This window comes from Musa acuminata, chromosome BXJ3-3, assembly GCF_036884655.1.
Source record: "Musa acuminata AAA Group cultivar baxijiao chromosome BXJ3-3, Cavendish_Baxijiao_AAA, whole genome shotgun sequence".
In the NCBI taxonomy this organism is placed as follows: domain Eukaryota; kingdom Viridiplantae; phylum Streptophyta; class Magnoliopsida; order Zingiberales; family Musaceae; genus Musa; species Musa acuminata.
In genome coordinates this window covers 33,723,113-33,739,558 of record NC_088351.1, presented here as the reverse complement: position 1 = coordinate 33,739,558, position 16,446 = coordinate 33,723,113, and the positions used below count along the sequence as shown (strand labels likewise).

The 16,446-nt window shown below is 35.3% G+C and overlaps 2 protein-coding genes across 3 annotated transcripts; one reads left to right on the top strand and one right to left on the bottom strand.

Annotated features, from left to right (window-relative positions):
* The first annotated feature begins 7,257 nt into the window (after positions 1-7,257).
* On the top strand, positions 7,258-13,833 carry LOC135632982 (protein MAEA homolog). 2 transcript variants are annotated; one of them, XR_010494867.1, is made up of 9 exons: positions 7,258-7,820; positions 7,899-8,096; positions 11,234-11,356; positions 11,970-12,155; positions 12,605-12,738; positions 12,870-13,056; positions 13,157-13,341; positions 13,456-13,612; positions 13,700-13,833. XR_010494867.1 is itself a non-coding variant. In XM_065141947.1 (7 exons), the coding sequence occupies exons 1-7, from the start codon at positions 7,275-7,277 to the stop codon at positions 13,256-13,258; spliced, it is 1,476 nt and encodes a 491-aa protein (XP_064998019.1). In that variant the 5' UTR covers positions 7,258-7,274; the 3' UTR covers positions 13,259-13,447. The 2 variants fall into 2 exon arrangements, 1 of the variants encoding a protein (XP_064998019.1); XM_065141947.1 differs by lacking the exons at positions 13,456-13,612; positions 13,700-13,833 and having other exon boundaries at positions 13,157-13,447.
* An 87-nt stretch (positions 13,834-13,920) lies between these two features.
* Positions 13,921-15,304, bottom strand: LOC135632983 (S-adenosylmethionine decarboxylase proenzyme 4-like). Its single transcript, XM_065141948.1, has one exon. It carries the CDS (start codon positions 14,926-14,928, stop codon positions 13,921-13,923), a length of 1,008 nt encoding a protein of 335 aa, XP_064998020.1. The 5' UTR covers positions 14,929-15,304.
* Positions 15,305-16,446: the final 1,142 nt, after the last annotated feature.

Below are 16,446 nucleotides of genomic sequence, written 5' to 3'. Positions count from 1 at the left end.
ATTTGATGAAAACTTTTTAGTGTAGATTGTTATTTTGTTTTGTCAAATTTATAATAATGTTTTATTATGTGTTTTGTATATGCATCACAGATGCCAATTATGAATGGTTATGAGGCAATAAGACAAATACGTTAAGAGGAAAGAAATTATAATATTTATATCCCAATCATCGCACTTACCGCTCATGCTACATTTGAGGAAAATAAGTTAATATTGTCGGAGATGGACTTTCATTTTACAAAACCACAGAGATTTAATACATACTATCACCACAGTTTGTAAGTGAAGATAGGAGTACAATAATATTTTATCAAATGATTTATTTGAATAAAAATGTTATCAAGCTTCATTAATTTTATAACGTTTATTTTATAGTTCATATCTTGATAATCGTTTATATATATTCCATTGATTATTCTCACTTTAAGTTTTGTTAACATTAATGGTTTATTAAAATTTGAATCATATCTTTGTTGGTATGACTATATGTAAGATAGACAATCAATTTAATTATTTATCCTATTTGTATGATAGTTACTTGTATGTTTATATGTTAATCCTGCAATGTTATCATATGAACATTTGAGGGTGTTATATATATATATATATATATATATATATATATATATATATATATATATATATATATATATATATATATATATATATATATATATATATATATATATATATATATATATAGTAGATCATGCATTTATAGTGTTAATTTTATACTATTGATTATTAACTCTAAGTTTTATTGATATTAATGTTTTATTGAGGTTTAAATCAATAGTATAACTATTTGTAAGATATTAAAAAAATTAATGTAAAATTATTTGATTTTCTTTGTATAATAATTATAAGTTAATCATATAATGTTATCGAACGAACATTTGAGAGTCTTGTGATATGTAAAAAAATAAATGATTATAACCTTAAAGAAGATATACAAGCTTTAATTAATTTATTTTAAAATTTAATTGTATAAGATCATTATTAATGTATATTTCGATGCATCATTTCATGTTTAGCAAGTGATCATAAGATTGTAAAAATAATTTTGATAATTAATTTTAGTAAATAATTATAGTATTAGTATATATATATATATATATATATATATATATTACATTTTGATTTTGAGATATAATAAAAGCATTACTATATTAATATAATTTGGTTTTTATTAATTTTTATTTTTATTTTTTTAAATAACTAAACATTTTAAGTTTTAGATCCAATCTTCTTGATATGTTCTTTCATATAATTTATGCATTTAATCTTATTAACGTAATTTATTAATTTCAATCTCTAGTTTTAAGTTTATCCATTCCATTTGATTAATATAGTTCAAATTCATCAACATAGTTATGAGTTGCTTGATATCATCTTGAAATGTATGTCAAATTTTCATGTTAAGTTACGTTTTAAGATTTGATGAAAACTTCTTAGTGTAGATTGTTATTTTGTTTTGTCAAATTTATAATAATGTTTTATTATGTGTTTTGTATATGTACACAGATGCCAATTATGAACGGTTATGAGGTAACAAGACAAATACGTCCAGAGGAAAGAAATTATGATCTTCATATCCCAATCATCGCACTTACCGCTCATGCTACATCTGAGGAGGAAAATAAGTCGATATTATCGGGGATGGACTTTCATTTGACAAAACCAATACAAGATAGAGATTTAATACATACTATCACCACAATTTGTCAGTGAAGATAGGAGTACAATAATGTTTTATCAAATGATTTATTTGAATAAAAATGTTATCGAGCTTCATTAATTTTATAACGTTTATTTTATAGTTCATATCTTGATAATCGTTTATATATATTCCATTGATTATTCTCACTCTAAGTTTTGTTAACATTAATGGTTTATTAAAATTTGAATTATATCTTTGTTGGTATGGCTATATGTAGGATACATGTAAGATAGACAATCAATTTAATTATTTGATCCTATTTGTATGATAGTTACTTGTATGTTTATATGTTAATCCTGCAATGTTATCATATGAACATTTGAGGGTGTTATATATATATATATATATATATATATATATATATATATATATATATATATATATATATATATATATATATATATAGTAGATCATGTATTTATAGTATTAATTTTATACTATTGATTATTAACTCTAAGTTTTATTGAGGTTTGAATCAATAGTATAACTATATGTAAGATATTAAAAATTTTGATGTAAAATTATTTGATTTTCTTTGTATAATAATTATAAGTTAATCATATAATATTATCGAATGAACATTTGAGAGTCTTGTGATATGTAAAAAAATAAATGATTATAACCTTGAAGAAGATATACAAGCTTTAATTAATTAATTTTAAAATTTAATTGTATAAGATCATTATTAATGTATATTTCGATGCATCATTTCATTTTAGCAAGAGATCATAAGATTGTAAAAATAATTTTGATAATTAATTTTTGTAAATAATTATAGTATTAGTATATATATATATATATATATTACATTTTGATTTTGAGATATAATAAAAGCATTACTATATTAATATCATTTGGTTTTTATTCATTTTCATAAGTATCAAAATTTAAGAAAGTATTTGATCAATAAGGCTGCCTAAAGTATTTCTTGTGCTATCGAGATATCATAAATGTATTGGATCATCATTTAATTCTCTGCATTAGTTTGTTTCCCTGTGTTTAGCAACAGGAGAAGATGAAGATGAGCATGTACAAACTTGTTTGTCAAAGTTATTTTATTTATCCTTTAGTAAGCTGTATTTCTTCGTATTCTCAAAGTTGTATTACACAAGTTCTCTAAAATTTAAATAATAATAATTCTCTAAATTTATAATATGTATCTTTCTCGTAAAACCTTTAATCATATCATCGTCGGTTACAAGATCTTTAATAATATCAATAGAACTAGACATGTCTTCTCTTCTTTTATATCATTGATTCGATGATTAATGGATTTAGAGATAAAGAAAATATAAAAGAAGATATATAATTTTTGCTAGTCACTTGTGTCCTATAAGCCAATCAAGTGAGTGATGACATATGTGACATGACACACATTTTTTATTTATTATATTTTTGATATTTTATATTATTTTTTTTATATATGCATATATATTGTGATTTTCATTGATCTGAAAATCGGATCGTAATGAGATCATGATAATGAGACCAATTTATTTTTAAACATAGATCCAAAATAATCCTGGTCATAGGTTACTCGAGATGGATATCGAGGTAACTGGATAGATTGGTATATTGTATACCCGTCCATATGATGGAGGTAGTTGATCTCATAGTTGCTCATGTGGAGATACTATAACTAAAGTACATATGCTCATTGGATAATGAGTTCACTAATTGATCCGCTCACGGAATATTGGATAGTTAATGATAACTTATTGTCAGACAACGATTCCTTTATCCTAGTGGTGTACTTGGTCCTTAGACTTAAGACACCAAGAATGTCATGTATGAGTACTTCATTCTTTGATACCGGACTTATATGCCTAAAAGTTTTCATAAAACCTTACAGGATTATTGAGTGTCGATAGAGGATCATCCATTCTCGGTGTTATGAGAGGAATATCTCATGTATTCTTGCTCAGACAAATCCCTAACCAGGGTCATTCAGATTGAGAGAGAAAGAGTTCTACGAGAGAATCTGATTAGAGCAAGACTCGAGTAGAAATCATATGGGTCTGATAGCACAATGTCTGGTATACGGTTTCTGGGATATTAGATGAATGAGTGATTATAGGTACACGGTAACTGAGGATAGATATGCCCAAATAATTAGATTCTTATGTATCGTATAGGGACTACGGCGTAGTGGCATAGTACATCTATAATCGATGAGTTGAGTGAATTATTATGGATATAATAATTTACTGAGTCAAAAGAAGTTCTGACAGTTATGACTCACGGCTAGTTCGATAGTGGCCATAGAGGGTCATACACATATGGTAGGCGTTGCGACTAGTAAAGGTTCAGATATGAGATATTTGTTGGAACTCATATCTTATTATATATCCAATAAGCCCTTGAATTATTGGATCTTATGAATGAGATCCAATAAGAGCTAATAAGATATTATTAGGTAAAGACCACTAATCTAAGATGCTTTGGTAGTTATATGAAGATACAATACCTTATATGGTAAGATCCATTAAAGTTAAGTTGATAGGGGCCTCTATAAATAGAAGGAAATTAAAGACCCATAGACTAGAGATTCTTTTTGGTTGCCTCCTATACCCCTCTCTCCCTCTTCTCCTTGTACTGTAGCCCCTATTTGGGGCATGTGGATAGCAAGAAGAGGCAGCCTTTTTTTATTGTGTGGTGGGCGCGAGGAAGAGTTTTGGACAGTTATTTGAGGAGCATCTTAGAAGCCCCTACTGTGTGGATCGCTACTAGAGAGGAGGACAATTGACCTCCTTCATCCTCTCCCACAGATCTACAGGTTTTCAGGGATATACGATCTCCTTAGGTAATTCTTTTACGTATAATTTTTTAGTTTTACGAGTTTTTATGTAACTTTTGCACAACAATTAAACCTTCTTTTCTATAGTAATTCTAGGATTTTATTTTTCTATTCTTCCATTGTGCATGTGATATCACCATAGATTTCCCAACAGATCTGTCAAACCAGATCGACTCAGCCCATGTGTTTATGTATGACCTAGCCAATGTGGCCAAGCACAACCTAGCCTATGTGACTCGGTATGACCCAACCTATGTGGTCAAGTAAGAGCCAACTTATGTGACAAGGTACGACGTAACCCATGTGGCCAAGCATGACCCAACCCATCTGGCTAAGTACGATTTAGTCCATATGGCTATGTATGACCCAGCCCATGTGGCCAAGCATGGGTCAGCTCATATGGCTAGGTATAACCCAATCTATGTAGTCAGGTATGACTCTAACTCATGTATTTAGGTACGACCAACTTGCGAGCCAAGCATGACCTAGTTCAGTGGTAAGACTTAGTCCAACTTATAAGTGAGGTTTAACCTAGTCAATGAAGTTAAGTCTACCCAGCTATGCGATTCGCATTAGACACATCATCGCTCCTCTATCTGGCCCGTTGTACCTCAACTCAACCTATTACTTGGAACAAGCATGTGCAACATATGTGACTCATCCAAGACTCAGGTGGGTTAGTTCGGTTTGGACTAGCATTATATGACATAGTCTAATTTCCTCTTCCTTTATTGGTTTGAACTTGTTAATTGACTAAATAAAATAGGTTTAATCAGTTAAAATCGGTTTAGGATGATTCCAAACTAACTTAACTAATTCAAACCTACTTGATCTAATCGATATCAATCAAATCTAAATTAGACCATCGGTTCTATAAAGATTTGAGATTGGTTCTCTTACGTGATAATCGAATCGAGTTTGGTTTAAGTCAATTGAGCTATTCCAATTAGGGTTTTGGTTGATTGAGGATTATCTTTTATGCATTTATGAGATGAACTTAAAGGGTTTATTCGAAGATATCATTTAAAAATAATTATTAATTTTTTACTTTTCTTAAGTTTATGATATTGATATAATTGTTATATATATGTAACTAGGCTAGAAGTTTATATCGGAAGAGCAACATGTGAAAGGAGCTGTGAGCCCATTACAGTACGGTGTTATTAATGAACATAGTCTAACAGATTTACATCAAGTATGATCTTTCATAATATTTAATCATATTAATTTTTTGATAAATGTGTAAGTTAATGGATGAGTGTAATTGAATGATCATAAATGTTTATGTATCCCTATCGAGAGCAAGTATGGCGATTCCCTTCGGGGATTAAAATATGCCTCTCCATCTACTATTGGGAGAGTGCACCATCGGGTGTGGTGTGCGTCTTTGTTATCTAGTTATTATATATGTGTTGCATGTGGCTGATGCATGATTTTATTTATTACATAAGAAATTATTATCATTTTTCTGATGCATAAGTTTTATGATGATTCAATATATTATCATTTCTTATTAAATTATTGATATTTATTTATATTACATAAATATTAAAATTTATTTTTATGATTTTTTTGAGGTTCCTATCAACGTGTGGTTACTGATATGTTTTTATTTTATATTTATTTTTCGAGTAATTTACTACTTTGTAATAGATCTGAAGCTTAGGTGGAAGAACTTGTGACCCTGTATGTCATCATTTTTCTAGTTAATAGAATATTTATTATTATAAAGATAAGAATTTAAATTCGATGATTAAAGAAAAAAAAATATTATGTAATTTATGGATAATAAAATACTGATTTATTATTCTTTTTATAAATTAGAATGTGACATAGACTATAAAATTAGAGTTATAGATCTATTATGTATGGAATTCATTTTATAAGCACAATTTAAATCTTTCATCACAGTTACTATCTAGTAAGTCTCATACATGTGGAAAAAAGAAAAATATTATCGTGTTTCTCTTACTACTCATGAATTTACTTTAATAAAATAATTAAAAAAATCCAAGGATTTAATATATGTCATATATGTAATATAAAATATACATATATGCTTTGTTAAACTTATAATGTTTTTTATAATACTTTGATAAAAATATATTAATAAATTAATTTTAATTGTGATGTCATATTTTTAAAAAATAGGTGGATGAAGAATTAAAATTTTGTTTATAAAATGTAATATGAATAAAAAAATTACATCCACCTGATGATTTAATAAAAAATGATTATAGCAAGATATAAAAGCATATAATAGAAATATATGACCAATAAGGAAAGTAATAAAAGTATTTGATCAAAAAAGATGTCTATAGGAAAAAAGAGAATTGGCTTTGTATAAATTGAATCATCACTATAGATAACAATATTCTATAATGAATTTAATTATTATTTTTGCTACAAAATATTGACATAATAACAATTCAAAGTGCCAATTTCTTATTGATATGATATAGAAATTAAGGAATATCAATATATCATTGCCATCAAAAGGAAAAATTCAGGTAAATAGAATCCTAACTTGTGAATATTATTATTTTCTTCATGTTCTCGGTCGATTCAACACTTATGTCTTATGTAGCTATAGAATCTAGATTTATTTTACATGCTATAATTTATTTATTTATTTATTGATAATCATAATACTAATGCCCATATGATATATAATTTTATTTATCTTTATTACATTTTTAAGAAATAATAAAAGCATATTACAATGTGGGATGGTGGCAGAGACGTAATTCCATACAAATGCGGTCCTATTTCCTCATCATTAATTGCAGGCCATCAGGGATCCGAAGTCTCCAGTCTTCCCAGAAACCGAACCGCCGTGAATCGACCGCCCACTCTCGACGGTGGATTCCCGTCTCGACCGCCATTAGACCGTCGTCGCCGTCTTCCCTCCCCATTTCCCCGTCGATCCACCATCTTCTTCCCTCCCCTTTATCCCTCCTGGGCGGCCACATGGACATGGATATCGACTCCGCACCCAACGGCGACGCCTCCTCCTCCCCCGCCGTCCCTCCCGCCACCGCCGCCGCCGCCGCTCCCACTGCACCCACCACCCGGCTGGCCCAGCTCACCGAGTCCCTCAAATTGGAGCACCAGTTCGTTAGGGTTCCCTTGGAGCACCTCAAGAGGACGATGCGGACTAACTACCGCCTCGCCGAGAAGGAGGTAGCGGCCGTGCTCTCCAGCGTCGCCGAGGCCGTTGACCGCTCGGACGCCATGTCGAGGGATGATGCCCTCACTCACTTCAGCTCCCTCGTCTCCCGCCTGCAGGGTCTTAAGCGAAAGGTGCGGATTTCTTGGCAGGCGCTGCGGTTGATATTTAAAGATTGTTGTTTGATGATGCGTTCGTTGAAGTTGGAGCAGTTGGAAGAGGGGAGCAGGGTGGAGAATCTGCAGGCCCAGAGGTGCCGTGCTCGGCTGGAGCACTTGGATTCGGTGGCTGATGCCGATAAATTCGCTGAGTGGAAGGACGTTAGATTGACCCGAATTCTAGTTGATTATATGCTGCGAATGTCATACTACGATACTGCAAAGAAGCTTGCAGAGACCAGCAAGATACAGGTATCCTTTTATGTTCAAGAAAAATCTTTTTTCTTGGTATTTTCGTCCACTCTGCTAATCATTGGAATTATTTGGCCATACTCTGGTCCTTATGTATCTTGTACATAATAACCTGCAACTATTTGATGCAGCAGTACCATGCTCCTCTAAGTTTGTTCTTGCCAATGATTCTCCTCTTATCATATGTTATGTATGTGTTGCTGACCGAAGCTTGCATGAAACCCTTGTTATGAAATAATTCAGGCATTATTCTGACCATTATAGTTACTAAGGCATTGTACTGATAGTTACAATGTTAAGTGAATTCCTACTGATACCTCTTTCAGCTCTGTTCATTTAGTGGCACACCTAGTCCGACCGGATTGTCAGTATATCCATATTTGGATTTGTGAAGCAAGTTTATTGTCCAAAGTCAATTGAGGGAGCAATTGGAGATCTTGGGTCAGTCTACTCATGATGTAAACAAGAAAGCCAAATAAATAAAGGCAATTCATACATAATGTATACATGTTATGTTAAATACTGCTCCTATTACAGATGACCAAAAGTTTAAAATGTTAGACGATGAAAGCTTCTTATATTGGGTCCTTTTCACCTTTATCACAGAGACTTGTAGCATAAATATGGTCTGTGAATTGTCAAGTTCTGTATGCACAGATTTCTTAAGTTTCATGGATCATGGTACCTGTAGTGGGGAGAAGTTTAGCATGGGATGCCTTTCAGTTTTCCATCGTTTTATGGTCATTTTCCTTTGACTTTCTTCTAGAATTTCTTTCTTTTGCCATACGTTAATAGGATATAAATTGTTGAGAGGTGTAGGTATCTCTGTTGATAACTAGTTTGTTATATTCATGCATTTTTTCTTGAAATTATAATGATAATTATGAATGAATGATCATTTTCCTCTTTACTTGTCATCTCTTAAACATGAATTCCATTTTCTAAACAGTATTTTTTTTTTCCATCTTTGAATTATAATAATGTTGTAGTTCGTTGGCCACCTTTTATTTTCCTATTAGAACCGGGTGTCAATCTAATGTAAAAGACAAGTTATCTTGTTGATTTTTCTGCTGTTTCTTCTAGTTGGATGTGGAAGAAAAATCATGGAGCTATCATATATCTAGTTGTTGACAAGTTAGCCGCCTCAAAGTCCAAGATTCGTTGGCATGAAATAAACCACTTGGCCAGTCATGCGTGAGCACATCAAGAAGGCTAATCTATGGTCAACCTGATTTGATAAAGGAAGATCAAGAGACTATGGTAAGATTAAAGGGAGGGTATTGAGCATGTTCAAGCTTGAGTTAAATATGTATAAATGAAGGCAAAAGAAATCATAATGATAAATAAGAAGATAATGCATTTTTTTCTTAAAAAAAGAGAAATTGTATTGTTTTTGGTTAGATGTATGCATAATCTCCTATTTTTCAATCACAGTAAAAAAAATGAAATAAAAATAAAATTCATGGTGCCAATGCCCTCATAGATATGATGATCCTAGGAAAAATCGCAACACAGATATATATATATATCTGTGTGTGTGTGTGTGTGAGCCAACCATGATGCACCCGATGATTAAAATGTTGAAACTTAATCAGAAAACACTGTTGGCATAGCTGCCATATATATGTGTGTGTGAAAGAAGTAGGGATTCACTTGTCCAACATGTTGCTTAATCTTCGATATTGTTATACAAACCATATATACAATTAAAATATGATTCATTAACTTTTCAAAATAGAATCAAGAATTTAGTTGAGATCAAATATAAGCCAAGCAATGACAAGATTCAAACAAACTTTAGCATCCATGCATCATTGCTTGATTTCAAAACATTTTTATCTATGATCTTTCTTCCCTCACCAGCCGACACTTGTGCTGTTTTAGAAGGCAATAAGACATGAACCAGATGCCCCATTCCTTGAACATTCTGTGCCTACAAAAAGAAAAGAAAAGGCTACATGCATGCTCTTGTTGATGTATAAATTATGATGAAATTTTTGGTTGTGAGTGGGACAGCTTGACTGTAACTAGTTGTGGAATATTATGAAGGATGACTTGAACCTCAGTTATGAAACTAAGTATCCAAATAGTTTGATAAACCACCAAAATGACATACAACAACATTGAGGGCCCAAGAACCAACAACAAAAGAAGACACGATTAAAATATCCTCTGATACTTATGGTCAAACCACTTAATCTTCATCTTCAATGGCATAAAGGAGAGGATGGAGGATGATGAAGATGTGTACAGTAGAAGGGTAGAATGCTGGGATGCAGTGATAAACGGATTGTGTTTAGAGCAAATAACAAGACAAGCGGGAGAGGGAGAGTGGTGAGGAAAGAGCTTATCCTCTTCCTTTGTTCAATTACTCTTTCTTTTGTTTAAGCTTCTCTCTTTTTTGTTTTTTACAATGAATGGAACCTTTGTTTTCTCAAATTCTTTTGTAACTTTTCAGTTAATAAGATTGTATATTTATCCAAGTTATTTTGTTATTATGCCCATCTTATTGGGTTCCATTGTGTGGTAGGATTCCTATGAATAAACTAAAACAATAATTAGAATTTGTTTAGTCTAACATTGGTAGAGAAACTACTAGTAAAGGATTTAGTTCATCTTAAATAATAACACCAGGTAAGAGGTAAGAACTCTTTTACCACTCACGCAAGGTGTACACAGCAGGTAGTTGTAAAAGAGTGTCAAGCTGCAGAAATCATTGTCAGAGATTCTCCAATTATTGAGAGCATCAGGTTTATCCTCAAACCTCTTATCGATTCTTATTTTTTTTATCTGAAAAAATAAAAACTTAGGGAGGTTAGTTTCCAGAAAATGGTGACCACTCCTGCAGTCCTGCAGGAGTGTGCATAACAAAGGGAGGTTATGTTTTTGTGCGTGCACTCCTGCAGTCAGAGTCTAGGATGCCTGTTGAACTCTTGTAATAGGGTGTGTAATAGTTCTACTGTCCTACCCTAAACTTATTAAAAATTGCATGGTCTTGTAATAGGGTGTGTGATAGTTCTACTGTTCCATTGACCTTTCCCTTTAAAACATTGCTCCATGCTTGTTATATAAGCTGTGAACATGTTCTTTTGTGCTTCATGAGTTTCCTTATTGACTCAGTAGGTTGTTTATGACAGGAACTTGTTGATATTGACATCTTTCTCGAGGCAAAAAAGGTTATTGATTCACTTCAGAATAAAGAGGTAGCTCTTGCTTTAGCATGGTGTGCAGAGAACAAATCCCGGTTGAAAAAATCCAAGGTATGTTTTATAAAAACAATAGTTAAAGAATTGTTGATGTACACCATTCCGTACCTTCTATTGAAAAAAGGGAGGAGGTATTCCTTTTCTACGGAGATCTCAAGTCCATATTAAACATTGAAGTTGTCATATATATTTACTATTCTCAATAAAATTAAAGCCTTTTCCTAGTAAGGTACTGATAGAGTTTTTCAACAATATCAGTTTTTATGATTGATGGGATTTTAATGTTTTCTTGTTGGTGTGGTAAGGATTACCTATTCAGATATGTTGTCTTTTAAGCTCGGAACATCTGAGGGCTTGCCTTTTGTGACTGTTAGTTTGAGTCTGGTTTGTACAATCTTACCCTTCTTTGTATTTTCTTAATCATTCAATAAAATGATCATTTGATGCATTATATGTTATTACTATGGTTATTTCAGTGGATAAACCACACTGTTCAAGGTCCATTTCTTATTTCTGTCCTCGAACTCTTCCAGGAAGGGGTCTATGTCGTCATTTCTTTTAATCTCAGTAGTGACAGTCCACTAGGTTTTTATGTATAATGCTTGTATACTAGGCATCCATGAAAGGAATCCAGACAGTCACTTATATCTTGTCTTTTGAATTGCAGAGTAAGCTTGAGTTTCAATTGAGGCTTCAGGAGTTCATAGAGCTAGTAAGAGCTGATGAAAACTTGCGGGCCGTTTCATATGCCCGAAAATATCTTGCACCCTGGGGAGCTAGTTATATGAAGGAACTGCAGCATGTTGTGGCAACCTTGGCTTTTAGGCACGATACTGAATGTTCAACTTACAAGGTAAGTCGAATCTGTCGTGTTTGCATTTGCAAGACCTGATTTACCTTGGCTGTTTGGTCCTATAAGATAAGTTTCTGTTTATTTAGAATGTTGTTTTTGTCTAAATCCATGTTGTACAAGTGAGTCTTCTTCTAGTAATGGTTGTTTTCACGGCTGTTTAAATCATTTCTGAAATGTATAGCTGGAGGCAAAATTTGGAAGTAAGCATGAGCCAAATCTGTTTAGGTAGTGCAGAAATCGATGTATAAATTAAAGGTGTCATCATAACAAAACCCATGAACATTTTGGTCCTTTTACAAGCCCTTTTTTCAGTTAATTATAAATTTGATATGTGATGTAATGAGCATATATGGAAAGAAGATATCCGGCCCTATATTCCGGAGCCTACTTATGATAGTCTTGTCGGAAATTCCCATCTTCACTTGATGCTATTTTGTGTATCTTTGTAGGTCTTATTTGAGCCAACCCAATGGGATTGTCTGGTTGAGCAATTCAAGCAGGAATTCTGCCGATTGTTTGGCATGACTAATGAACCTTTACTGAATATCTATCTCCAAGCAGGCTTGACGGCCCTCAAGACTCCGTATCCTTAACTTATCGCACGATGAATTGTCACAAAGTCTTACTAAATCAATTTTCTTACATGTACTGAATTTATTGCATGATGAATTATTTAAATCTATTTAATGCGGTTTGTTTCTTAACCTTGCTAAGACTTTGTTACAAAGAGGCTTGCAGCAAAGAAGATCCACTATCACAAGAAGGTTTTCGCAAATTAGCAGAACCCCTACCCTTTTCAAAGCTGCACCATTCCAAGCTGGTTTGCTACATAACAAAAGAGTTGATGGACCATGAGAATCCACCGCTTGTGCTACCCAATGGGTACGTGTACAGCACTAAGGTACGATACCCTTCGTCCCATGGCTGGTAGAACAATAGAAATCGATGCATCGGTTGTTAGACTGACTGCCTGACTCTCTCTTCATTTGACCCTCTGGAAGGCTCTGGAAGAAATGGCCAGCAAGAACGAAGGCAAAATAACTTGTCCCAGGACTGGTGAGGTTTGCAACTTCACTGACCTCATGAAGGCTTATATTTCATGAACTCATTGCTACGTTGCCCATTGTAAACGTCGTCCCAAGTTGGTTCGCACGCACCCGCCAACTAGCAACGTAGCGAAACAAAGGTTCCAACAAAACTGTGATTTTACATGCACAATGTGTGCAATCAATCTTACATTTGTGTAATGTTTACTCTAATGCTTCAGTTTCTCAAGTACAGATGGTTTTTTATATGACAGACAAGCAATCTACCCGATGCATAATTCTCTTTGAGACTATTGACTGGGGACACAAATTGAGGTAACTCATCGCATACTTCATCTGGTAGCAGAAAGTGAGAGTGGGAGCAGAGCTCAGAGCAATCCAAATCCCATGTGAAAGGCAAGACAAAAAAAGGTGTGTACTTCTTCCCTTCTGCCAATAGCAAGAAAAGGGATCACAACAATACTCACTCACTCTCTCTCTCCGGTACATGATGCTCAGCTTATCCATCCGTGATCAGGCGTGACACTGTAAAGGTGGGTGCTCTATCATGCTGCTCCCACCCATCCAAACTCCAATCCCTAACATGATGCATTCCGTCATCATCATCATCATCATTATTCTCTTCCCCTTTGGTGTTTTCCTCTAAAGCCCACCCACCCTCTCCGTTCCTCCAATGTCTCGCTTCCATGCATGCAACTGGACCACCTCCGACTGTGGCCTCACTTACCCCGCGCCGTGAACGTTTGGTACGTGACGATGCCTGCGCCTGGCAACCCCTCCGCCGCTTGGCTTCGGCAGCTCAGCCCGAGCGGCTCCAGGGCCGCCGACGTGGCTGACCACACTTGCTTCTCGTCGCCGCCCTCGGCCATGCAGAACGACACTGACACCTCGCCCGGCCGGAACACCCCGATCGCCCTTCTCAACCACTCGATCACTTCGCCCCCGCCGGTGCACTCGAAGCTGGCGTAGCTGTGGCCGTCCTCCGGCGTGACGTGTATCGTTGAGTAGCGGTCGCGGTCGAGGCCGTTCATCGAGTAGCCGCACGGGTCGAACGCGAAGCCGCAGAGCAGCGCGCGCGGGCTGATGCCGCCGATCCCGGTCAGGTCCGTCATGTCGACGCCGGCGGCGTCGCCTGACCTCTCGTCGCCTTTCCTCCGGAAGAAGCCCCTTGCCAGCGACCGGTCCAGCTCCGTCATGCACACCTCGACCGTGAAAGTGCTCGGCGAAGCAGCCGCCACGTACTCATCATCATCGGCGGCGGCGTAGACGTGCCAGGAGTGCGAGGAGGCCGAAGGCAGGACGCAACCTCTTCTGAAGCAAAGGCTCGGAGGGAGGCGCTCCTCCAAGTAGAGGGCCTCCTCGGCGAAGCTGGTGTGGGGGAACGGCTGCGCCCGGGGGAAGATGAAGCTGCCGCGGGAGAATCGGCAGGCGCGGAGACGAAGGCCGAGGTCGGCCGTGTGGCGGAGGAGACATGGGACGGAGCGCAGCAGCTGGGTAGTCCCACAGGTCTTCAGCACCATCTTTTGCGGGTAGACAAAGAGACTGGACTCGGAGAGGATGTACGCGTCGAAGTAGCGGTTGCCGACAGCGGAGACGACGGTGCACTGCACGGCGTCGAGGACCTGCGCGAGGGCGTCGCACCGGAGCCTTCGGAGGCCGAGCGGGTCATTGCCGGAGAAGTGCAGCTCCAGGCGCTTCTCAAAGCCTTCGAAGCCGGAGACGGCCATTCTGTAGAAGCTAGTAGCAGCGAAGCGGATGTGTGTAGATGGGAATGTATGAAGTGGATCGAGGAAGGACGAGGAGGAGCATGCACGTGAGAGGAGAAGGCAGAAGGTGGAGGTGGATTTATAGAGGCGTTTGGGTGGGGTGGGGAAGAGAGGAAAGAGGGAGAGGAGAAGGGGGTGGCAATGGCATGCGTGTGAGGCAACCAAGGATGATGATTACAGGCGTAATGAAGCAAAATGGAGGAGGAGGAGGAGGCGGAGGCGACAGCCAACCGGGAACGGGGATGCATCCCACGCGCAGGGCGTAGTGGAGAGAGCTCAAACTCAACTCGCGCAATATATATATATATATATATATATATATATAGAAAATTCTAATTATTTCCCAAATTTAAATATGTAGAAAATTAGGAAAGAAGAATACTTCATACGCTCATTTTATCAAACATAATATCTCTTGAAGTCCTAACACCGAATTATATTACTGGTATTTAATTATTATAACAAGCCTGAAGCTAATTGAATTGACATATGGCAGTGGATAAAGATTTTTGTGCAATTTGGTTCCATATGAACTATATATATATATATATATATATATATATATGACGAGTAGATGAAGATGATGCCACAGCTTAAACTTTGACAGGACATCCAACAAGATCTTAATCATCACATGAACCTAAAGATTTGCATGAAAAGAAGCAGAATAGGACAATTGCAGACCTGCACATTAACCTATGAAACCCAGCTTGGGTCAGATTTGACCAAATCAAAAACCCCATGGAGTGTACCCACAATGGGTGGGTAGGTAGGTGAGTAACACATGATTTTTAAGATGGGATCCCAAGTTGAGACAATTAACTCTACTCTTATCCTTTTTTTTTCCCCTCTTTTTCTTTGTTATTTTTTTAAATTAAAATATATTTTTATTACATTAAATAACATACATAACACAAACAGAGAGAGATTTTGTTTCCTTTTTCCTCAAACATGTCTTTGACAAGCTCAAATAGTATCAAATATTTTACAAATATTACTATGGTTTGTATACTTATGAAATATTGATGACCAACATTTTATTTAAAAATGTTACGTGAAAAAAATCTTTTATCCTTAAATCACATTGAATCATAATCGAATCGAATTAAAATCAATGTATATTTTATGTGTGGAATGAACCTCAAAGAATATCTTCACCCTCTCTATATCTGACTAAGGAGAGAGACCTCAAAATATTTTCTCAAATCTTTCTCCCATTAAAATATATAAATATCTGAGGCATAAGGCATACTATATTTCTTATACTCTCTTATTAAGGCTTGGATATTATTACCTCATATTTATGAAATAATTGATGACCAACATTACATATTGAAAAACCTTCTAAGAATAATTCAAAAATATTCTTACAAATCCTTCTCCTATTAAAATTCAAAAACATACGAGTTATTTTTTATATATATATTTTTTCCTTTTCTATCAAATAATTTGGTCTCGAATCATCGAATCGTATTTGAT

Bases quoted from the DNA above. Each gene is read 5' to 3' on its own strand.
- LOC135632982 (XM_065141947.1), top strand. From the start codon at position 7,275: ATGCGGTCCTATTTCCTCATCATTAATTGCAGGCCATCAGGGATCCGA. The intron at 7,821-7,898 runs GTGCGGATTTCT...AAGTTGGAGCAG, and splicing joins TGCAGGGTCTTAAGCGAAAG to TTGGAAGAGGGGAGCAGGGT. The intron at 12,739-12,869 runs GTATCCTTAACT...AACCTTGCTAAG, and splicing joins TTGACGGCCCTCAAGACTCC to ACTTTGTTACAAAGAGGCTT.
- LOC135632983 (XM_065141948.1), bottom strand. From the start codon at position 14,928: ATGGCCGTCTCCGGCTTCGAAGGCTTTGAGAAGCGCCTGGAGCTGCAC.